The 23,964-nt window shown below is 33.1% G+C and overlaps 5 protein-coding genes across 5 annotated transcripts; 4 read left to right on the top strand and 1 right to left on the bottom strand.

Moving 5' to 3' along the window:
* Positions 1–744: 744 nt before the first annotated feature.
* LOC105648609 (uncharacterized) lies at positions 745–1,207 on the bottom strand. Its single transcript, XM_012235052.4, has one exon. The coding sequence runs from the start codon at positions 1,068–1,070 to the stop codon at positions 897–899; it is 174 nt and encodes a 57-aa protein (XP_012090442.1). The 5' UTR covers positions 1,071–1,207; the 3' UTR covers positions 745–896.
* A 1,667-nt stretch (positions 1,208–2,874) lies between these two features.
* On the top strand, positions 2,875–9,684 carry RIN3 (RPM1 interacting protein 3). The gene is made up of 13 exons (XM_012235051.4): positions 2,875–3,068; positions 3,642–3,994; positions 4,680–4,757; positions 5,190–5,276; positions 5,373–5,494; positions 5,934–6,030; positions 6,142–6,247; positions 7,078–7,235; positions 7,357–7,494; positions 7,579–7,646; positions 7,753–7,974; positions 8,271–8,652; positions 9,121–9,684. Exons 2-13 carry the CDS (start codon positions 3,755–3,757, stop codon positions 9,175–9,177), a joined length of 1,755 nt encoding a protein of 584 aa, XP_012090441.1. The 5' UTR covers positions 2,875–3,068; positions 3,642–3,754; the 3' UTR covers positions 9,178–9,684.
* A 1,474-nt stretch (positions 9,685–11,158) lies between these two features.
* Positions 11,159–13,149, top strand: LOC105648869 (uncharacterized). The gene is made up of 4 exons (XM_089726692.1): positions 11,159–11,544; positions 11,663–11,888; positions 12,191–12,255; positions 12,705–13,149. The coding sequence occupies exons 1-4, from the start codon at positions 11,461–11,463 to the stop codon at positions 12,849–12,851; spliced, it is 522 nt and encodes a 173-aa protein (XP_089582818.1). The 5' UTR covers positions 11,159–11,460; the 3' UTR covers positions 12,852–13,149.
* Positions 13,150–15,375: 2,226 nt separating this feature from the next.
* Positions 15,376–16,136, top strand: LOC149492925 (uncharacterized). The gene has a single exon (XM_089727000.1). It carries the CDS (start codon positions 15,511–15,513, stop codon positions 16,057–16,059), a length of 549 nt encoding a protein of 182 aa, XP_089583126.1. The 5' UTR covers positions 15,376–15,510; the 3' UTR covers positions 16,060–16,136.
* A 663-nt stretch (positions 16,137–16,799) lies between these two features.
* On the top strand, positions 16,800–20,649 carry BAG7 (BCL-2-associated athanogene 7). Its single transcript, XM_012235050.4, has 3 exons — positions 16,800–17,629; positions 17,763–18,053; positions 20,185–20,649. The coding sequence occupies exons 1-3, from the start codon at positions 16,934–16,936 to the stop codon at positions 20,380–20,382; spliced, it is 1,185 nt and encodes a 394-aa protein (XP_012090440.1). The 5' UTR covers positions 16,800–16,933; the 3' UTR covers positions 20,383–20,649.
* Positions 20,650–23,964: the final 3,315 nt, after the last annotated feature.

Genomic DNA, 23,964 nt, shown 5'->3' with positions numbered 1-23,964 from the left:
ACACACAGGAGTTCGTAAGTGAGGCTGCAACTACCCAAACACTACGCAAATGCAAATCTGGAATAGCCAAAAACATAGGCATCGGATACAAAAAAAGGCAATTAACACAATCAAAACCTTTATATCCTATCTCTCACAAGTCACAACGCATGACAACCAACTCTCAAGCCATCAAATAGCATGAAGAAATTATATTCTAGCTCCATCAAGTTCCCAAATTGTATAAGAATTCATAGCTGGTTGCACCTTCCTAAGTTATAATTTTTTATTATTCAGGACCCAATTTAGTCGAAATTGCCATAAGAATTTCTTGATCTTTTCAGTATCCGCATGTTTTATTACACAAATATTGCAGTTTCACCCCCAGCCTACACATGCAGCTGAGGTGGTTTGCTTATCTATCAAACTATCTAGCAAATCTCAGTAGCAAAAAACCTAATAATGGTAGAGCCCCATTCCTTGAAAAGAAAAGTTCTAAATTCTAATCAGGCAACATGTATAGATAATTAACAGTTGCAATGTTCTTTGAATCATATGGAGATTGCAAAAAAACTGATTGATCTTATGTCTTTCAAACAAATTCAGATAATTACCTAATACGAAAGTTTTTATTTTTTCTACTAAAACCCCAAATCAAATAAATCCAAATACGTGACTATGAAAATCTGAAGGAGTTTTGATCAAATTGCAACATTCACTAAAACAATAAATAACAATTCAATAGGCGGAAAATAAGTATGAGAATTCCACTGCAAAGTTAATTCCATTAAAAATTAAACAAATTACAACTCCAATTCCAATTTGTATTCGCTATATCATAAATTGAGTATGATTGATCCGTAATTCCTTCCAGAAAGTAAAAACGAAAGGTGAAGGACCTGATGATAGTTGCGAAGCTAATCGTCGTCATTCTTACTTTTGGGCTTGCGATACTTCTCTTCGATGATTTTGGCCATGAAGAGGCCAGTGGTGGCGAGCTTCCTGACGTTAGGAACATCGTAGTTTTGAGCAATGTAAACTCCACAGACCGTTCCTGCTATGAAGGAGAAACAGCTCTTAATTATCCCCATCGACTATGCTACTCTATTGCTATAATTCCTGCCGCAATCTATTACGGACTTAAAAGCTCCCGCCGCCTCTAGTCGGAAAATTAGGCAGTCTGGAGGTTTTAGGGCGAGCGTGTTTTGGATTCTGGAAGGATCCGTCACATGAGATGCCCGGGTCCATGTCCCACCCATGGACCGGGGCAGTAGAAAGCTGCCACGTAAAAATTGAAAACACAATTGTCAGCTACGTGTAAATTTTTCATTAATGAATGCACCACGGTTACACAGTACAGTTGATGACCTCATTAATCATTAAAATTTCATATATAATATCGATTTTGGAGAGCATTATTAATGGAACGGTGTTTTAATTTATCATCTTTTAATTAAAATAAGAAAACTAATATTTAATATAGAAGAAACAATTTTGTAACGAATGTGATTCCAAGCCAGCTAGGCAAGGAAAGGACAAAAACAATGGCATTAAGTTTGGATTAGTGCTACACAAAAACAAAATTATAAATTATAAAACTATAAGAGCATATTTGTGTTATAAAGATGTCCCATTTTGAATAAATTTACAAATTTTATCTTCAAATGAGTGTTTATATATTTCATCTTCATATATTTATGAACACTGATCTAATAAATAATCTATAGTCATTTATTGTAAAATTATAAAGGTGTGAATTTAAATTAAAAATAACTTTATTTACACCATTCATTGGCCTCACCCATGAACCGAATCAATTAAAAATAATTTTTTTTTTGCTTAAATGATGCATTTATGACATTTTACTGGGAAAAAACATAGATAAAATAATAATTTTTTAAAAAACATATTTTATGATCCAATACATAAGAGATATGCAAGTCTTATCCTAAAATTAATGCAAATGTAATTTACAAAATTGAACTTTTCAGTAATTACTTTTATTTTTGTTTATCGGACATTAGAGGCAAATGATTCATGAAGCCTACTCCAATTAGTTTGACTAAAAAGGTATTTGATTAGCTGATTGATAGCTAGTTTGATAATACTAAACTTGGATTTTATTAACCTCATAAGATAATTATAGTAAATTATTTTTTAATTTAAAATAATATTTTTTAAGCTAGTATCACAACTAAATAAATCGGACACGATACTTCGTTGCTATTATTGTAGATCAAATATAAGAAATAAATATTAGGATTTGACTAATCAAATTTCAATCAACACAAATCAATGGAAAGCATAGAAGACCAAATGTGAAACAAATTGTAATTAAAATTATATAACAAACTTCGATATCTATGAATTTTTCACTTATAATAAATATAAAAACTTTCATTCACTAGTTTAGCGATGGAATATATTGCACTGTCAAACTTCAAAAAAAGAATACAAATATCTATAATATAAAGAAAGACCGTAAAAAAACAAACTATACTTAAAACTCATATATTTGGAATTTATTAAAAAAGATGTAAAAAATAAAGAAATCAAGAGAATAGAGGAAGCAGAAACTCATTATTAATTAAATATTTTGGCATATGACTATCAAATAAAATAATTTAAGTAACTAATACTGATATTTTAAATATTAGATAAAGTTAAGTTTTACGATGTTAAAATTTATAAAATCCATAAAGTCAACATTGTTTAAGGTATAGATGAGATAAGATTGGTGTATATGCTATTTGTCTGAATTAATATAATATAATTTCACATATTATTTTTGTAAGAAATGACAGAGACAATGACATAAATATAAAAATTATTTTTTATTTTATTTATTTGTGCAATGGCAAATGTATAATATAATAATGACAGTATTTTTATTTTAGGACCTGGCTTTCGCTTTCCCGCAAAAAAAGACCACCCTAATCCATCTCTCCCTCTCTTTCTCTCTCTAAAAATTTGGTCTTTTCAGTTTCTCTCTCTACGAAAAAGTGCGATGCAGAATATGACTGCCACCGACGCCGTGCTAGTTGGTTGATGACCTCCTTCTCCTTCTTCTTCTCAGATCGCAGCATCAGGTTCTTCATTTATTGCAAAGCGAATTTGTTGATTGTCGTTATTACCATTTTGTATTTGATTTAACACGTTATCTACTGATTGAGAAATGTAAATCTATAAATAATATTTTTATGCTTCCATTTACCTGATAATTTTCATTGTTGCTTGCTTGATTGTTCCGAATCATTTTGAATTCAAATCTAGGGTCTATCTTTTATCTTCGTTTTTTGTATTATTTTGGAATTGTTTATGTGTTTGCAATTGATTGAACTACGAAATTAATTGGAATTGAATAATTGCGGTTAATTGAAATTTTCTTTTTAAGCATTTGAGACTCTATTTCTATGGGTTACTTGAAATAGCCTTCAATTGAGTCGGGTAATTACATGTTTAAATTGCAATTCTCTTATTCTTAAGAAATTTATATGTATTGCATGTTTATTTTGTTCTTTTTCTTTACCCTCATCTGAAAGTAATCATTTTCTGTGTCGGATCATGATGGGTCTATTAGATGACTATTTAGTCCTTAATATACGAGCGTGCGCGTGTTTTCTGCATATACTTATTTGTTCAAATATGTTGGTTTTTGACAGTTTAAGCTCTGCACTTTGAGGCCAATGAATGATAATTGCTGGAAAAAGCTATCTAATGTAGTTGGTATTGAAAATCTGGGAATTGGTTATTGAAGAGACTTTTCCTATTGCCAATGGGTGTGGGCTATTTAGCAATTTCAGGAGTTTCCACAGTTTTGAGCTTTGTGGGTCTACAATGTTGGACAGAGTTGTCATTAGATAAACTAAAATCTGATGGCCTAATTAGTGAGAAATTTATTAGCCCAGAGAATGGCAACCACACTCTTCAGTTGTTGCTGGGCTCCTATGCCACTGTTGCACTGCTGGCAAATTTTGTCTTCAATGCATTCATTCTACTAAATCTATGCCTCAAGGTAAATTTGTTTTGGGTTTGAAGTATTAGAAGTTTACAGTTATTTTTTATTGGTTATAAACACATTGAGTGCATTGTTGGTGTCATTGCTTAAGACAGATGCAATTGTGCGAAAGACCCAAAACGAGGCCTTATCCAAACATTACAGAATATTCAGTTGAAACCTTGATCTGTCCTGTGTTTTATCCTAATCTAGAGGAATGTTTCCATTTTTTTTTTTTTTTACTGTGTGTATAACTGTAAATAGACCTAATTCAGATGCTCTAATCTTAATCAGGTTTTACACTTTATTCAGATGCTCTAATCTTAAACAGGTTTTAGACCTAATTCAGATGCTCGAATCTTAAATTGTTTTCCATATTTGACCTTATGAGCTGTAAAATAAAAGTATATACAACCATTTGCTTTTGCCTTAATATGTTGTAAAAGAACTTTTTTTCTCCTTTCTGATATTAATTGGGATATCTAATGCTTTTCCTTTTTCTAAGTGAACCAAACATGCCTTTAGTGTCTTCTCAAATTACAAAAATGTATATTAAGAATCTATACACGTAAGAATTTTACACTTGAGTTTAGCTCTATATCTAATCCTTTTCTTCCCCCGTGGTTTTGGTCATCATACATGCATTTTCTTTTTATGTATTATGATTACTTTGATGGTTATGGTTATTGTATTCAATATGCAGACTATTTTCTTTGTGGAATTATATCCTTCTGAAACTCGAAAACTAATGGAACGGCTTATTAATTATGTTATTTACAAGGTAAAAATTTCTTATTGAGCTGTTTGGTGGTACATATTTGATTTTCTTTCATATTAACATCGATCTGCTAGTTTATTTTATTTAATTGCACCGAGTCTGTAAATATTCTTCTTCTTGTGGCAACAATCGGGTTTGTTGAATAAGGAAAAAGAATCTCTGAGAAGCTCATTTAAGAGGACCAAGATCTTCCCTTTTAAGTATCGTTTTGGTCCTTTTCAAATTCTCGCAAATTCATGATCACTAGACATAGGATTACTTCTGTTCCCTTATTTTCCCCATTGTTCTGTAAACTATTCGACGGGTATTGGTTATCAGGGTTGTCAGATTGTATGTCTGAAAAGTTACATATCTATTGGAAAATTGTAACTTTGATTTGTTGGTAGCATTTATGGTTAAGCAATCCTATATTTCTGTTGATGACTGTTGGAACAGGGGACATTCCTACCGTTGGTTATTCCGGCAACAATATTTCAAGCAGGTCTGTGGTCAATCTGGTTGACTGTTCTCTGTTCTTTAAAGGTATGGAGTTTTATGATAATCATGCTATTTTAAATTGACTTTAGGCATCGTAAACTTGCTGGTTTACCTTGAATGAGTCGTATTGTATCTGTACAGATGTTTCAAGCTTTGGCTAGAGATCGACTCGAACGTCTGAATGCATCTCCTTCTGCAATGCCATGGACTTATTTTCGTGTGTATTCAGTACTATTGTTGGTACTCTCTGTTGACATCTTCTGGTAGTCTCTAGTGTCCTAATCTTTTCTTAACAAGAGTGATTTAGGAACTGCATTGATGTCCGTTTGTTTCTGTAATAGACAATTAAATGAGAAACAATGAAACTTGTTGTCCAAAATGTGTTATGAGTGTTGGTATTTCCTTAAGTAGAAAAACAACATTTGACTTTGACACGCACTGGAACAGTAATGTGTGCTCTTCAGTTAGAATGTAAATGTTCATTCAGAAGTTGCAACTTAATGTTTTTGCCTTTTTCATTAGAGAGTGCTACTTCACAATGACAAAGGACTCACGTACTTGCAAGTAGGATAGAAATATTCTTTTTCCCCCCCATTTTAAATTTTTAATGTTTTAATTGATCTCAAATACTTGGCTTCATTTTTGCATGAGTTCAAATAGGATTAGAACTGCTTCTTGGTAAGGATCTTTTTGTGTTTGCAGGATAAGGTTTTGTTTGGTGTTATGCAGATCATTGGATTCATCCATGTTTCTGTTATTGTTCTTTGAGCCTTTAAGTATTGCATTTGAGACTATGCAGGTAACATATTGGAATCACTTCTTGGTTGACTTAATTGTAGAATGAATCTGTTTCTTGATTTTGGCTCTATTGGTTGGTACAAGTAATTTTGAACAGCCAATTTTACTGTAGGCAATGTTGGTACATGGCTTTCAGTTACTTGACATTTGGCTTCACCATTCTGCTGGAAACAGCGCAAGTTGCCAAAGGTTCAAATTTTTTGATTCAATAGCAGCAGGTATTTCCTGAAATCTCGTTTTAATGTGTGAAAGTGACTATCATGGATGCTGTTTGTGGTAGTTGGTGGCAGCTCTCACACAGAGTATGCCCAAAGCATAAATTGCAGGTGTATACAATGCAAAGTAAAGTGTGTATTTTAGAAGTGAAATTCAAATTATTTGCTAGAGAAACATTTAGACCGTGCAATATGAAGTTAGTAGAGAGAGAGAGAGAGAGGGGCAGAGGGGCTGGGAGTATACATGCAATTTATGCACCCAAAAGTGACCTTTCTTGGTCTTCAATGTGTTTGAGATCCTGTCTATTACGATAATTGGAGAACATGCATAACATTGTGGATGCATTAAGAATGCCCTTCTATCAGTAATCTACTTGTCAACAATTAAGTTGTAACAACTAACAATTGTTGATTAAGAATTAAATATCCTCTGTCTATACATGTTCTTGAAAAATGATAAAAGGCTTTTTAACACCTAGTGGTTAAGCTGAAAGCTTGTTGTATTATTATCTTGAATTCTTGATTGTCCTTTGAAAAAAAGGCACTTAATGTATTTTGCTTTAGGAACCTATTTGTTACTGCAGTCGTGTGGGCCAAATGCAAGTAAACATGCATTTGGTCCTATTTTAGATTTGGGACTAATGCGAAGATCTGTATTTTGTGATGCAACACATTGTGGTGTGCAAGAATACGCTTGGTCCTAATGGTTGCTAGGATGATTTTAACAGTGTTGGTTGGTTGTCCTATTCTATTTGTAGCCAATTTATTCAATTTTTCAAGCTTGTAGTGGATTTAATTGTGGTAATAACTTATAATTACGGTGTGCAACGTAGGTTCATTGTCTGAGTGGAAAGGCATTCTTATCCGGAATTTAGGGTTTTCCCTTGACATGGCAACTTTATTGATGGCACTTGGTCATTACATGCATATTTGGTGGCTTCATGGCGTGGCATTTCATCTGGTGGATGCAGTCCTTTTCTTGAATATTCGTGTAATTACCTTATCTGCTGATTACAAAACAAAGCATTAGTATACCATGACTGGTTTAGGATTCAAATCTCACACTCCAATTTCATGTCCTGGCTACTCATTGGCTCTGTTGTTTTGAGCAGGCCTTGCTTAGTGCTATTATAAAGCGTGTAAGAGGATATGTGAAACTAAGAATAGCTTTAGGAGCCCTTCATGCAGCACTTCCTGATGCAACATCTGAAGAGTTACGAGCATATGATGATGAATGTGCTATCTGCAGGGTATTCTTAGTTCATTTCTTCCTCCTCCCCTCATTGTTTTCTTTAATTGGATCTATAAAGTGTAATGAACTGGGTGTATAACAGGAACCTATGGCTAAGGCTAAGAAATTGCATTGCAGTCACCTTTTTCATCTTGCATGCTTGAGATCTTGGTATGATTTAGAATTTTCTTTTCATTTTTTTTATTGTTGGAAATAAGTTTGGACATCTCATAGTGCTAGAGTTAATACAATGTTTAATATCATTGAATAATGCCAGGTTGGATCAGGGTTTAAACGACATGTATTCATGCCCCACTTGTCGAAAGCCACTCTTTGTAGGCAGACATGAAAATGAAGCAAGTCGTCAGAGTGGAGACATTTCAAGTGATGAGCAGCTTGCTCGTCAAATAAGTGAAGGACTTGATCGGCAGAATGGTCCTCCACCTACTGGAGTATTCCCAAATCAGACTCGGAATTCTATTGAAGGAAGCCCTTGGAGGTTCAGACCCTTTCTCAATATTCAAAATAGTCTCTCTTTTCTTCATTAGTTAGAATTGAGATCTTCTAAATTTATGACTGATAGACTTCTCTGCCACTGTTGGGCTGTTGCCATATTATCTAATATCTAACAACAATTATTTTGTTAATGTTCATTTTCTGCAATGAGTATTTGCATGAAGGCATTTGGTCTCTAAACCACCTAATATGGGTCTAATAACACTTTTTCCTCCCATTTTTGTGGTTGTGAACTTGTAATTAATTTTCTGTCGGTTGTTATTGCTGGTGGATCTATAGAAGTGCAGGTTTGGATTCAAGTTGGCTCCACACTTGGCCTAGCCAAAGTTTAGATGGAGCTGGTCCTTCTACTGCTATGAGATCAGTTGGATTGGGTAGAGTTCAAATGATGATGAGACATCTTGCATCTGTAGGAGAAACGTATGCTCAGACTGCCCTTGAGGATGCTGCTTGGAGTCTTTGGCCCATGAATCCCTCTCAAGCTGTTGCATCTGGTTCTACTGTCCCTCCTGCTACTGGTGGAAGATCAGTTGGAGGTACTGGTGGTTTACAGATAAGAACTGCCTCACGTTCTGTGAATGATAACATAGCAAATATGCTTGCCATGGCTGAGACAGTACGCGAGGTTCTGCCTCATATTCCCGATGAACTGATACTCCGGGTACATATTGGATTTCTCGAAAACATGTCTATGTTTCCAAATTGTTGCTTTAATTTGTCATGTGTGATTAGTACTTCTCTTGTGCAATATAAAACATATGTGCTTGCTTGCATGTGTACGTTGGTGGCAGGAGGTAGTGTTTGTGACTGTTTTTGCAAATATTTTTAATTTAGTTTTGCACGTCTAGTCTCTACTCACTAGGCAGGTATGACTTTAAATTTTGATGGATTGAGGCCCATTCAGTTACTAATCTTTATTGTTATCGTAGTTAAATAGCCCTATTGTTATTAACAGCTCTAGACATTGCAAATATGTGCTCATTTCCCAAAATTCAATGTGACTTGTATATTCCAACTTCATTAGAGGATATGTTACATGGGTTATGTTTTAGGGCCGCCTTCTTTCAATTTCAATATCTAGATTCCACTAGACTTTGTAATTAAGAATCCAATGTATTAAACTTTGCAGGACTTGCAGCGAACAAATTCTGTAACTGTCACTGTCAACAATCTTCTCCAAATGTGAAATGAGTAATGTAGTCAAATGGTTCAATGTGCTCCAAGTAGTCAACCTGTCATTTTGTATATCAAGTATCTGTAGGTTTGAAGCTGTGCACTAATCAGGCTATGTTCAATTACTCACAATACTCTGAATTCTCATCGCACTTTTGCCTTTTGCCAATTATCTACAAGCTTCATTCTCTGTATATACCAAGTTTATTTTACAAAAGGAGGGAAAGGCACATTACAGGGTTGGTGTTTGGTTTTCCTGCAAAAGAATAAAAGTTGCTACATATACATAGATGGACAGGTTGGCGTTTTGCTTAAGCCTCAAACAACATATTGGTTGTTGGTTCCATTGCCAAGTTGAAAGGGACAAAGCTTTGCTGTCCATTTCTGAATATATAGTGTACAATAATGGATCATGTGTAAGTAGTAGCTCTTGTTAGTTTCCTGAGGGAATTATTTGCGGGGTACCTTCACATTGTAATTTTCCTTATTTATAATGTTTATTGAGCCTTTTCTTACTCAAGTATGAATTTTTACCCTTTTGTTTCTACAAGCAATTTCTTTTTCTTCCCCCACTCCCAAAATGTCTACATTTTTCCTTTTTTTCAAATTTTACATAATGAAAATTGAATAATGGAATAAATTTTGGTATTCTTCATGTTATGAATTTCGAATTAAATAGGAATAATTTAGAGGTGAATTTAACATTTATCCATGGGTAATCCCATGCTTGAAATAGAGCTTTGGTACGTCGCCCGTATTCTTTTACCAATTTCTTTAGATGGAAGGGAAATGAGACCGCAAACAGCGGCGTCGCGGCGACCAAGAATGCTGGACATTTAGAATACACTTCTTGTATTGCCGATGACAGGCCACATCCCAAGGCTTCTTTGCCGTGCCGTACTTCCACGCCGTCAACCGGAAATCCCTGTTTATTAGGCTCCACGTCCTCAAAGTCATAACTCAGACTAGTAGCTGTTTTCAATTCTCCCTTTTATTATTATTATTATTATTATTATTATTATTTTGGCTTTCTCCAAGACGTGTACGCTCAGGTAAATGAAGGAAACCCTTTGATGAAATTGATAAGAAATAAATTAAAACTGAATTTTTTTTTAGTACTAATATTTAAAACCTTAAAATAAAACTGAGCTTCAAATCTTAATTAAACCTTAATTAAATAAATGAAAATGAAAACAATTATTTTATTTATTTAAAATTAAATAAAAAATGAAAAGAAATAAAAGTACCACAAATGTAATATGTTCAAGTTCGTTGAAGTGAGCAACTTTAATGTCTCAATCTAAGTTAGAAATTTATTCCGAAAGTTGCATGACTGAATAGTGTTTTTTTGGACCACTTATCATCCAGATTGACATAATTTAAAAAGAGATCATCTGCAGAAAGAAAACAAAAACAGTGAACTATTTGTCTGTCTGCATATTTTAAGCAAAGAAAGAAATTGAAGAAACAAGCAATTAATAGTGATACTTTGGGTGGGAAAGAGCAACAAGCACGGAGCACCACAAGCATGAAATCAGACGACAAAAATTGGAACTATTCATGAACAGAAGAAACAAACGGGGCTCTGTCCATTGGATTTGTGATCCTACTTCCTACATCTACATGTTTTTTTTTTTCTTTCCCTTGATTAAACTCCCATGATATGATTTTTTTACTATAATCTTTTTGACTATTTCACCTTAATTCCCTCTTGGTTTTGACAATTTCATTTTTTAAATTATTCCTATGATCAATGGGCATGTACATATCGAGAAAGATGTTTCAAAATGCTCTGCTACTTTTCAATTTTCAATTGAAAAAATTACATGTGTGGCTGCTATTTTTCCCCCTATAAAGAGGGTGGTAATTGGAGAGGAGTTCTAAATTCCTAATCCTTAGTCATAGGTAGGAAGAATAGTTCTAAACTCCTAATAATCCTCAATCAAAGGCCAGCTCAAGCCAGCTTCCATATATAATAATAATAATAATAATAATCACTAATTACATTCCTCAAAGCTTAATAAGTTGCTCTTCTATCTTTCTTAGTGATCTTAATTAATAAGAATGTATATTAACTTGTGGTTTGAGCTTACAAAGAAGTGATTAATTGAAGAAGAGACTATCGTATCTTTCATTAGACTCATCAATCAAATCCATATTCTGCATGTTCTGTTTTTGTCTTCTACAAAAACCTCGCAGTACAACGAATAACAAAACCTAATATCCCCTATATACATATATTATCTTTATCTTTTCCACTTTTTAATAGTCCTTAAAGAGTCATTTCTCTCCAATAATGTCGTTCATTCCCTCATTTTTCATCGTCCTCTTATGTCTTTCCATGCATGCATGTACTGCTCGCCGTTTTGGCTTAATCAAGGTTGGTATATATATATATATATATATATATACACCACAACATTTCTCATATAAATATTCTGTGTTTCTTTCTCTTTTAATTATGTGTTAACTAAAACTAGCTTTAATCTTTAATTCAGGTTGGAGAGAAGGTTAAGGAAAAACAGGAGTCAGTTGGAGAGAGCATTATTGATGGCGGTCTTATGAGATCAGAAGAACCAAATATTGACTCGATTTTTGTCAGAGAAAGTACAGGTCAAGCTCCAATAAAGCCTGTTGTTGTTCCGGTTTCTTGGAAAGTACCAAGCAAGATTAACCATCCTCCTGCGTCCTTTCACTACTCCGACTATTCTATGCCAAGAATGCGTACTCCTTCTCACAACTGATGTTTTTTTTCTTAATTTTGTTTCTGTTTCCTTCCTTTTATATATATTTATATATGTTTTTCACCTTCATTTCATAGATTAATTACTAATTACACATTAGTTGAACTTTTTCCTTTTTGTCTTATTAATTAAGTGATTAACTAGAATAACAGAGATTTAATTTAATCCCAAGCATTTTTCTACCCCTCTGCATTATTCTTGTTCTTAAATTCATTGTTGTTAATTACTAATTAGCATTTTTAGCATTTTCAAGAATGTTACTGATAGGAATGGAACATGCAGGACAAGATGAGATTTTTAAGTCTTCTTCCTTGGCCGTACCTCTAATAAAGGCAACAAATATTAAGGTAATATATATATATATATATATATATATATATCAGATCGTTCTGATTAGTGTTATCCAGGAATAATGAAAGATCAGAAACATAAAGTAATACTAATTACTTTATTTCATTTCTGCATATGAGATCAAATTAATATTGAAAATGAGAAATGAGAACAGTAAACTAAGTGATCTTCATTTTCATTACTTCTTCTTCCTCATTAAAGGTTACCAAAACGGTACACATACAGACAACAGAAGGCAACCAAAATACCAAGAAAGAAAAGAAAGAAAGAAAGAAACACAGGATTGGATTTCATTTCAAAAAAATATTCAAACCGAATTGGCTATAATATAGAATTGAGGTTTATTAATACATATATATATATATATATATATATATATATATATATATATATATATATACATATTAAAGTATAATAAGGAAATAATATGCTGTTGCTTCTGTAGGGATTAACAAGAAGCAGAGGACTATCAGTAGTAAGATTTGGATCCAATGTAAAGAAAGCTAACAAGAAGAATGTACAAGAAGATGCAGATACCACAGATTATGTCCCACCACATGAAAAACCACCCATTCACAATAGAAAAGTCTAATTAATCAATTTATACCCCCATCCAATCGAATTAACCACTCACTGTATATCGTTTTGACGACTATATATAGTATAATTGCATGAGAGGTCCACATGACTTTATCATAAAATGATTTCCTTTGCAATTTTTTTTGCCAGGAAACAATAAAGCTTTGGAATATATCTTTACTTCCGAACCAAACTTATTTTAATTTTGTGTTCGAGTAATTTTTGTAAGTATTCTAAAGGGGAGGGATACCCTTGATGTGTAGTCCATAATATTATATTTGGCCTTCAATGAAAAAAAATAATGTTCCACAGGTTTGGTCTTTTTATTTATTAAAAAAGGGGAAAAAATATCTAGATGTAATTGGTTTGCAGCTTAGAGTTGATAAATAAATGTTTACAATCAATTGCATGTTGATTACATTTTGGACATTATCAGATACTAACTGATTTAATATATTATATTATATTAAAAATAATTGATAGTAATTTCCTTTTCAAATTAATATTTATGTGATTATTTTATTATTTTATTTATAAATAACTATTAAACATTATTATAAAAAATATTTGATGACTATTTTTATTTATATAACAAAAAAAAAAAAAACCAAAGAGAGCCTAAATAAATGTGAGTTGATAGTCAATTCATGTTTCCTAGTAAGATAATGTTGAATGCTCTTTTTCAACAGCGCATAGATAAGTTTGTATCTATTTTAGTTTGATTGAAGGCTACCTTAGTTTAGGTAATGATTAACTCTTTGTTTTCTCGTACCAGTGTAGTTTTCATAGCCTCATAATTTTTAAGGTGTAAAGAGATGTTATTATTCTCACTTGGTCCCACTCCTATACTTTTCTTTTCATTTTCGTCCATCATTTTTTTTTTCTATGTATCTCTCATTGTGCTACTTGAGGGAGAAATGAATTTTCTTATATTTTGTTTCATATATAAGTATTAAAAAATTGCAAATGAACCTCTATCTTAATGATAATTAAGGAGTGATATCCATGAATCAAGAGGTTTCAGATTCGATTCTTGATCATATAATATTTAATTTAAATTTAGTAGCGCAGAATCCAAGTAAATTCTAAAACTTTCTTTCGTGTTAGTGCTTCCATGAGTCGGTGGATTGTTGCTTTCATTTGTGAAGATAAAGCTGTATATGCTTCTCTTTGATGATACTGATTGTTGCCAAATCCAATTTGGTAACTGTATTCTGACCAAAACATAACATTAATTATTATTGGTAAAGAGAATGTGACCTCAACTGTATTCTATTCTCTCAACTCCAATTATTTTCAAAGTCATTTTCATATTTCGGTCATCAATTGCTTATTTAATAAAAAATTGTAAAAAGTTGAGATTCGAATTCTATCAAATTACTTTTTTAAATTTTCGATGTATTAAAAAATATCATTTCCACATAAAGTACATAACTTTTTTTTTTTTTTCTACTTCGATGGGTCGTTGTGCCCAATTTTTTACTAATACAAACTAGTTATTTTTTAATAATAGTTATCGCATTTGAAAAAATATTTTATTTTAAAATACTTATTACATTTGTGCTTTCAAGAAGTAATAAACTCTTTTTTTCCATGTTTACCCTTTATTAGGACCAATAACTATTACTTCAATTTAATGGTTTCTTAAATAATTAATATTAAATTAAGAGTAATATAATTAATTTGCTTAATAATTTATTATAACTTAGACAAATTTAATGATTTTCTTAAGGAACATGAAATTCCAAATATGACAAATATTATGGAACAAAAGTAATAGCTATTAATTAGTACTCTCCTATCCCATCCCAGAATATAAGTCGTTTAAAGTTTTTGTACAATGATTAAGAAAGTAATTATTTCTCTTAGATTATAATAAACTCAAAGGTAATTTGACTAAATTATCTTTTATCTTAAAAATAATAGTTGCTTGTGAAATATTTATTGTATTTAGTGTAAATAAGGACAATATTGAAAAAATATCATTTATTATTTCTTGAAATACACAAAATAATTTATATTTTGAGACAAAAATAGTATACACCTGACAGAACACTAGGAGACCAAGACAGAAAGGAACAGTGTTAGTTAGCAATTCAATAATAGTATAATGCCTGTCTACCAGACAAATTCAATCAAGGAAAAGAGTAAGCCATTAATTAGAGTAGATTACCTGCAAGCTCAAATCCACAAGAAGAACATTAACATGGTCACAAATCTGTGAAAGAGAGTATTTAAAATTTAAAATCTCAATAAACATGATCAGTGGTAAATTAACATGCTCTAATCTGCTACAGACATGCCTTAATTTGATGAGATTAGGTTTGGGCTTGTATACGCAAGTCCGTTGGGCTCCAAAGGGCTTTTAATGCAAATTAATAGAGATTGCTGACACTGTGCTTATTTCAGTGGGCCCAATTTAACTTCTCATCTCCTTTACAAGAAGGGTTTCCGCAAGCTTTATTCTGGTGTTCCATTAATAATATTGAAATGGTGACTTAAAGGGGAGGCCCGGTGCCTCAACCGTCACATATATAAGCAATAACTCAACATATAACCAAAGCAACCGTCTCACCAAAAGCCACATCAACAAATAACTGCAGATTCCTACACTCACATTCTCCCCATGCCACAACAATAACAGCAACGTAGACAAACACACAGCACCAACTATGGCAACAGAGCGATACTCCATCTTGCAAAAAAGAGTTCAAGAACTCGAATCCTATCTCAATCGACTCTTTTCTCTTCCTCTTGACAGTGACAATCCATACCATGAAGAATACACTCAAGACTTTGATCAAAAACTCGACTTCTTGAAAACTCTCTTATCAACGGAAATCGTGTCCAGCCCCGAGAAGCCACAGTACCACTTGCAGCACATTGGTCAGAGAGTGTCAGAGCTTGAAACTGCTTTTCGTAAATGGAACGAGTACAAAACGCCGCCGCATGTCCATGAAGAGACGGCTTCCACGTGTTTGTGCAACGAGTCGTGTTTGAATAATACAGATGGGGAGGTGGAGCAGGAAAATATTGTGGTTGAAGGCTTGATAGAAGAGAAGGCGCCCGTGGAGAACGAGAGATCAGTTAATGTTTGGTGGGTTTGTGGGAGTTTGGGTGGTGGGGTGGTGATTGGTATGCTTTTTATGGGTTTTGTTATGTTGAAGTTTTGCGGATGTTTTTCCCATGGCCAATCTACAATGTGTCTTACTCCTACTTAATCTGCAAGAGGTTTTCTGTATGATCTTTACTTAATTGATTTCTTAATTGACTGTTATTAGTTATAGAATGATTCTAATATTTTTGTTTCTCAATTTTTAAATTAAGTTCTAGAGAATTAATTATTCAATTCTGAAATTAATTGTTTGTTTCTCAATTGGATTGAAGAATTGTTAATTATATCCAGGCTCAAGACAGGTTGATTTATTTGTTAGTTGTTAGTACTGTAAAATCATGTGTTGCGGTCCTTCACAACTTTGTGTCGTATTCTTGCACGATAGGAGAATTTTTAAAGCGAGTTCTGCACGACTTGTCGGTTATGCTGGTCGTTCTATTTGTTCTCTCTTCCTCGAACGGCAATTCAGTTTAATATATGGGAGCATCCTATCCGTTATTGAGAACGGTAAAAGGAAGCCCAGTCCATAATTGACTTTGTATCTTGTTGATCACGTGGGGTCCGACTCACAGAGCATATATCTCATTTCGCACAGTAGCCCTCCCATGTGTAATCGCACTACCAGATTCTCTTGTCTATGTAATTCTTTGACAATGACGTGGACATTTTTGTACATTTCCGCGCACGAATATGCGGCGAACAACACTTTCTACCATTTATCGACCTAGTAAGATCCATATCCACTCCGCTCACTCTTAAATATCGCAGTTGATTTAGCGCCGTTGAATTCCCAATTTACCCTGCCACCCACTTTTTGACTGTTCTGTTCCTCGTTCTGCTCACGGGCTTGTCTTTTTTTTTCTCGAAAGTGTCTTTTAATTGATGATCTTTATCTCTTAGTGAGCATCCACTGGAGCCAAAACTCGTTCAATTAAGTCTAACTTGACTCATTGTGCTTATTGTTTCAACTCGTCGCAACCATGAGCCGATTCCGGAGAATCGAGATTCTCGAGTCTCACTGCCCCTCGCTCTTTGTTAGAGAAGCTGTTTTAGCTCCCAAGGCTCTAGCTTTTCCCTCATTCCTAGTAGAAGAGGAACACGATGATCTCAGTTTTGCTCTTGATCTTTTAAACCCTAATCCCACTCCCTTTGAGCTCTTCGACCCAGTGTCGGATCTGATCCAAATCGAAAAAATGCCATCGTTTTACTCTTACAAGAGGGTCCAGCGACGACTGGGGACCGAGTTGTTCTTAGAGACCTTATGTGATCGAGTCAGCGCTCTCGAGTCTAGGTTTGACCGCTTGCTCAGCTCAGAGATCCGCGGTGGAGACCGGAAGTACACATGGACAGCAGAGATCAAGGGGCCGGTAGAAAGGAAGTACAAGTGGACTGCGGAGATCAAAGAAGCAAAGAAGACTAAAGAAGAGAAGGAGAAGAAGGTGGGAATTGAGAAGAACTACAAATGGGTTGCTGAGATTAAGGGGAAAGATGAGGAGCAACCGATAACTCGTAAATACACTTACGAAATATCCAGGGGCAATGGGGACGAGTGTAGCGGATCAGTGAAAAAAGATAAGAAGGATAAGAAGGAGAAGAAAGAGAAGAAAACAGATAATGCCGTGCGGTTGGTGGAGATTGAGGAACCCAATGATCATGGGGTTGTGGTGCTGAGGCAGGTAAAACGACTTGCATTTTAAATACTGATTTATATTCTCTCAAATGAAAATGACATTTCCGTTTTTTTCCTCTTTAGTGATAATTTCAACGTATTCAAGTAATTTATTTGACCATATTTATATTTGAGGGAAGGCGTTTGCAAAGAGAGCTGGAGTATCTAGGATTCTCAAGGGAAAGCAGAAGGAATTGTCTCCTGAAGATGCTGCATTGTTGATCCAGCTGAGTTTCAGAGCATATCTAATACGTAGATCAAAGGCTCTTCGAGCTCTTAGAGAGCTTGCTATTGCTAAGGCCAAGTTGAAGGAGATCAGAGCATTGTTCAATAATTTCTCCTACCGTAGACAAATAGCTCGTGATGCGGAGGAGCGCCAGAGGTTCTCTGAGAAAATTATTGTCCTGCTCCTCACAGTTGATGCCATTGAGGTAACACTGTTTCTCTATTTATTATTTAATTATGTAATGTTGGTAAGATTTTATTTTCCTAATTGCATCTCGTCATGTAAACCTACCAATACCTACCAATTTCTCCACAGCATGGACTTTTCCCCATAATTAAAGTTTGTCTCTTGTTAAGTACCCAAGACTTAGAAAATTGCACGGCTGAGCATATTTTTTAAATTTCAACTGCTGGAATTGTTTTATAGTTGGTTAATTTTATTTGAAAATTAGGTTAATTGATGTAGATGGCAAACTTTTTGGTTCAATGATCCCTGCATAAAGGTGCAATTTCAAACAGGGGCAGAGCTGTCCTGTAGTCACTAGTCAGTGGGGGCAATTGCCTTATTGAAATTGAGTTTCTATTGCATAAATTATAATAATTAATATTTTGGTTTGGTGCCCCCACCCAAACTGAATTTAAGCAAATAAATGCAAAATTTCTTCAAGCGAAAATAATAGTAAAATGTAAGATTCATGAAGTCTAATAATACTAGTACTTTTAACAAAACAGAAAATAATGCGCCCTAAAGCAGAAATGAATGGAATATGTTTAACCTCTAAATGCTACGCTCTTCCTTAAAGATTGAATTTTTGATCACTTGCATATAGTTTTATTACAAGAAAAAGATTATGGTTGGAGTCTTCATTTTTGAATACATTTTATATATCAGTATATATAAAATTTATTAATGCTTATTATTTTTAGATACTCCCTCTATCCGATTTTTTCCTACTTTTCTTTTTCATCCGTCTCAAATTGTTATCTTGTTCTCTTTTTTAGAGGTGAATAATATTTGAACTTTGCTACTTGGCCTTTATTTAATATGCTTCTTCTTCGACAAATAATAGCCAAACCACTAAATTATCATTAATTAAAATCTTGATATAAAGGCTGCTGGAGATTTCCCCATTGGTTCTCACATTCTCTTGCCCTCCTCCATGGACTGTGAAATCAATGGAATTTCACATTTCATCGTTTGGTTAGAAAATGTAATCCATGTATTTGAAGGTTATTCTTAGAATAAAATTAGGTGGTTTTAAATTCCATCATTAGTAGAAAATGATATAATAGAGAAAATCTCACCTCTGAGGTGGGATTTCTTTTTCTTCTAAAATAGTGGAATTGAAGCCTTATAGAATTTATTACGGCTTATTTTTTCTCAACGAAATGAAGGAATCTAACAAATTTGTGGATTTTTGAAATTCCATTATTCCAAATAGGATGCTTTAGAAGTTTGGTTCAATGCACCCTTGGTTTGGATGCATAGCTTTCTTTGAAAGACGGTAATGGAAATGTGAAATAAACGCGTATCCTGATCAATTCATTGGCAGACAAAGTTGGTGTCAAGAATTTTAAATTTCTTGATTCGATGTTCAGTTGCAATAACAAATTCCATTTTTGCTTTGGCTGGGGAGGTAGGTAGATGCATGGTTTGGCATTAAGGAGGCTTAGGTTCAAAATCTTATACTTTCTCAATTAGAAGGTAGGAATACTTTGATTTATATAGAAAGTGAGATTTTTTTTGGGACAGTGAGTTTTTTTGTTAAACAATCCATATGACTGTTAAGCTATGCATCGAGAAAGGGTGGGAAGGCAGATGAGGCTTGAGCCGAAACCTGCAAAAACTGCTTTGGGCCTGGGCCAGAAGAACTTCTGGCTTCCATAAACATGGGCTGATCAGGCACTTCTAATTGACTTACCAAAATTTAACACACCTTCAAATGGCTTTTAATTTTACTTCTCTTCTTTCAGACCTTAGAATAAGAAGAACGTGACTTTTCTTATTTTAAGTGTTTTAATGCATTTGTTTGTTTCAAATTTCTTGACCTTTTGGTCCGAAAAGAAAAAATAACTGCCATTGATTGGGCATCAAGTGTCCCATTTTCATGATGAATAGCTGACGAAGCATGCGTTTGATGCTGGTTTCTTTCTATCATCTAGATTGTCTAATATGAGTCATCTTGTATTATCACACATCTTGGAGCCGTATGAAGTATCTATTTGACCAAATGTTAGTACTTTTTGACCTCTGCCCCATCCTTGCACCCGCATCTCCCAAAACATGGTAACCAAAGATGTCGGTTCATCAGTTATTTTGACATGTTGCAATTTTAGGGAGCTGATCTGATGGTGAGAGGTGCAAAAAGGTCAATGGTAGATGAGCTGGAGGCAATGCTTGATGTGGTGGACCCTCAGCCTCCTGGGAAATTATTTTCAATGAAAAGACGGACATTTGATATGCCTGATGCTGTCATTCAGAAGGAAATAGCAGCAGGAGTGGCTCAAGTTGTGCAAATGATTAATGAAGATTGAAGAGACTCGATGCTGGGCTGCTGTCCCTTCTGAGGCGTGCTTGTGACTACATGAGTTTGTAAAAGATTGTCCCTTTTTTCGGGTTTGGGTTTAGTTGGTGTCCAGACATTTTGTTGTTGTATTGAGACATATGGAGCAGATTTGAACTAGTTGGCCTGTTGCTGTGCAATGTTTGTAGATTTCTTGTGCTCCTCTTGAAAGCTTCCTTCACTGTGTTTGATAAGGCTGTAGTAGTTTGTTGTTATAATTATTTCCATCTCCAGTTCACATGAATGTGCTCAATGACAATTTTTTTTTTTATTTTCTGAGACATGAAAGAGTTTGTTTCGCTGCTGAATTTATCCTTCGAAAAAAAAAAATGCTCTATTTTTCTCTTCACTTGTTGAAAGTTTCAAGGGGCAAATGAGCCCCAGTTGACGGGGTTATGCGTTTAGAATAGAAATTCCAACCGTTTTTGTTGGATCTGCAAACGGTATATCGCGTGAACGAGCCAGAAACAATCGGAACGCTTTAACTGCGTTTTGATATAGACAGGTAAAAAAGGACACTTGTTTCAGCATGTTTGGACATATCACTGGCTTTCCTTTGTCTGCAATTGCAATTGCAATTGCTTTCAGCTGTCATAGTTGAATACAGGGATGGACTCAGGGCACCTCATTTTCCAACATTGACTAGTCCTGAGTCGCGAGTTCCTGCCTCCCTGATCCCACGGCTGCGGTCTGTAGGAAGAAAAATACAGCACTTTCTTTCTAACTTCCGACTGAGAAAATATCTCCTCTGCTCTGCTCTTCCATTTGTTCTTTTCCGAACTGATTTTTAAAATTGACATCCAATCATCAGTTTTGGTTTGAACCAGCTATTGGAGTCGACATTATTCAACGTTGAAGTTCTCAATAATCAATTTTAATCATTTAACAATTATTTGGTTTAAAAATTTTCTGGTTATCGATATTTGAATCACAAATATAAATATTTAATTATAATTGTTAAATAATACAATAAGTTAATAATGTTTAATAGAAAATTGTAAGGTTATATTGAAAAATAATTAAAATATTAAAAAAAAATGAAAGGATCCGGACAAATATTTTAAAAAAAATAAATTATAGATTTAAACAAAGACGCGTAAAATTTATTTTGTAATAACTGGATTTCCATCCAATCTTAGAAAACTATCTAATTTTGACAAAAATTGGTTAATTCAATTCAGTTTTTTTCACAGAAAATAAAACCAAATAGCTTCACTTGACTTCATCTCTAAACTAACTTCTGGTGCTTGCTTGGCTCGATGATGGACTTTTGCGAAAGGGATCAGTCCACTAATATTTATTTTCTACATCATTTTCTTATTTATTAACACATTAATGCCATTCATTTATTACCATTAACTCTTTATTTGAATCTATTTTCCATTATTTATTATTAATGTAGCGTTCTTAACACTTCTTTTGACTATTTCATAAAATGATAATTTTAATTAAACAGATCGGTGATTCAGAGTCTTCAAAATATTAAATTAGGACTAAAATTTATATTTAAAGTTCTAATTTCAAACTTATAAAGGCTAAATTTTAATTTTGCTTTCTTTCTTTATCTTCATTTTCAACTCACAATCAAATTTTTGGAATGAGTTTTTCTTGCTATAGACCACTATTTTTCTATATCAATTATTGCTAACACATTAAATACAAAACCAAAGAAAAAATGGCACTCATTTATTACCATTATCTCTTTATTCAAATATACTATTTTCTATTACTTATTAATAAAGTGTCTTTAACATCATTTTTTATCTACCCAACCAATTCATTAATTAATGATTTTAGTTCAATGAATCAGTAATCTAACGTTTTAGGATTGAAATTGGTTTTTAATATTTTAATTTTAAATTAATGAAGAACTTCTTAAATAATGTCTTTAACGTTCTTTTCTATATTGATTTGACCAAATCATTGATTTAGTACATTTAAGAATTTAAACCATAACCTATGAATTAAGTAAATTCTTTATTGATAAAAATAAAATTATATTTCTTCATCAATCATGGTTTGAAAAACGTTGAGCACGAAATGAATATAATTTCTATAAACAAAATTTGGACCGTGTATGAACGAATCAGATAGTATCTCTAATATTATTTTTCTTTTTTATAAAAAAATAAGTTTTACAATAAGAGTGATTGCGCTGTGGTCCACATAGCTGTCCAATGCGAAAGCGCCTAACCTTTCATTTATTTTTTAATTATTTGTTCTTACAAGAAAACATGTTTATATTACCAAGTACAACCTCATCATCTACGTCATTGCCTTATGTTCTCACTTTCTAATATTTTATTCGGTTTTCTTATAATTATTTTCTTTAAATTTATTCAAATACTCATTTTTTTATTAATTTATCAAATTGGTAAAAATTTTTATAATAAAATAAAATTCAAACTCTAATTTTTCACTCGTTACATTACCGCAATGACAAACTGAATAATAATTCAATTAGGCATGTTCTGATTGAATTCTTTGTAATTACTTTGATAAGCTACCTTGCAAGATTCAGATTGTTCTAACGTGGCAGACATTAGAAACTAAATCCAAGTCAAAACGAGCATATTACTTCGAAATTAAGAATTATTGTCCTTAATTTTTTAACTAATATTATAAGTATTATTATATGAATGACACGAAAGATGCCATTTCAGGTTGGTTGGTCTGTACAGATTGCGCCCATATCAATGCTATAATTACTCGCTTTCCTTATTACAGTGGTCAGACCATTGAATTTGCACTTCTAGAACATTAAAAAAAAAATAAACACAATTTTAATTTCAAGATGCTATTTCAAGGAAGCTTACATTACCAATATAATATACACGTACGTGAAACATGTTAATTAATAATTAAAGAAATAATTATTTTTATAAAATGATGATAACAACAGCACCGATGATAATTAATTTTTTATAAGAAATCAAATGCAATCATTCATGACAGGTAATATTGTCATGTAGTAGTATTATAAACCTATTTTTTTATGACATTACTTTTAAGCAATAGAGTTAAATTCGAAAAAAAATAAAAAATAATTTTGTTGTGCAGTTGAAAATGTACATCTAAGACTAATAGATACCTTGTAGTCAAAATATTTATTAATTATAATGTGAAAATGGTTGTAATTAGAAGGTTTTGTATATATTTTAGAAATGGACTAATCTAATAAAATCTTATATTCAAGTTTTACACATAAGAAAATAAATATTCTACCGATTATTCTATTCATTCAGTTAAATTTATAGTTTAATTATTTTATATTACTTTTAAAATTTAATCTGATACCACGGAAAAAATAATTTAATCAATTATTTTTATTTTTTTATAAAAATATATACAATTTAATTGTATTTTCTTAATTTTTAAGTAAAGCGAAAATGACCGTCCAAGAAATAAGTATTAGAGAGATTCCGCTTTACCATAACCTACGGCGTTGAAATGGAAGATTCGGTAACCAACCAAACTGATAGGTGGGCCACCACCTCCCACCGCACACAGCACACAGCCCCTCGAAAACCGAAGGAAAAATTTTCATCGTTTC

Source organism: Jatropha curcas, chromosome 10, assembly GCF_041381405.1.
Source record: "Jatropha curcas cultivar XTBG-Jc1 chromosome 10, XTBG_Jcur_1.0, whole genome shotgun sequence".
Taxonomy (NCBI): Eukaryota; Viridiplantae; Streptophyta; class Magnoliopsida; order Malpighiales; family Euphorbiaceae; genus Jatropha; species Jatropha curcas.
The sequence above is the reverse complement of the archived record's forward strand: the minus strand, read 5'-3'. Positions and strand labels throughout refer to the sequence as shown.

Bases quoted from the DNA above. Each gene is read 5' to 3' on its own strand.
- LOC105648609 (XM_012235052.4), bottom strand. From the start codon at position 1,070: ATGGGGATAATTAAGAGCTGTTTCTCCTTCATAGCAGGAACGGTCTGT.
- RIN3 (XM_012235051.4), top strand. From the start codon at position 3,755: ATGGGTGTGGGCTATTTAGCAATTTCAGGAGTTTCCACAGTTTTGAGC. The intron at 4,758-5,189 runs GTAAAAATTTCT...CTGTTGGAACAG, and splicing joins TTAATTATGTTATTTACAAG to GGGACATTCCTACCGTTGGT. The intron at 7,647-7,752 runs GTATGATTTAGA...GAATAATGCCAG, and splicing joins CTTGCATGCTTGAGATCTTG to GTTGGATCAGGGTTTAAACG.
- LOC105648869 (XM_089726692.1), top strand. From the start codon at position 11,461: ATGTCGTTCATTCCCTCATTTTTCATCGTCCTCTTATGTCTTTCCATG. The intron at 11,545-11,662 runs GTTGGTATATAT...TCTTTAATTCAG, and splicing joins GCCGTTTTGGCTTAATCAAG to GTTGGAGAGAAGGTTAAGGA. The intron at 11,889-12,190 runs GTACTCCTTCTC...TGGAACATGCAG, and splicing joins CTATTCTATGCCAAGAATGC to GACAAGATGAGATTTTTAAG.
- LOC149492925 (XM_089727000.1), top strand. From the start codon at position 15,511: ATGGCAACAGAGCGATACTCCATCTTGCAAAAAAGAGTTCAAGAACTC.
- BAG7 (XM_012235050.4), top strand. From the start codon at position 16,934: ATGAGCCGATTCCGGAGAATCGAGATTCTCGAGTCTCACTGCCCCTCG. The intron at 17,630-17,762 runs GTAAAACGACTT...ATTTGAGGGAAG, and splicing joins GGGTTGTGGTGCTGAGGCAG to GCGTTTGCAAAGAGAGCTGG. The intron at 18,054-20,184 runs GTAACACTGTTT...TTGCAATTTTAG, and splicing joins TCACAGTTGATGCCATTGAG to GGAGCTGATCTGATGGTGAG.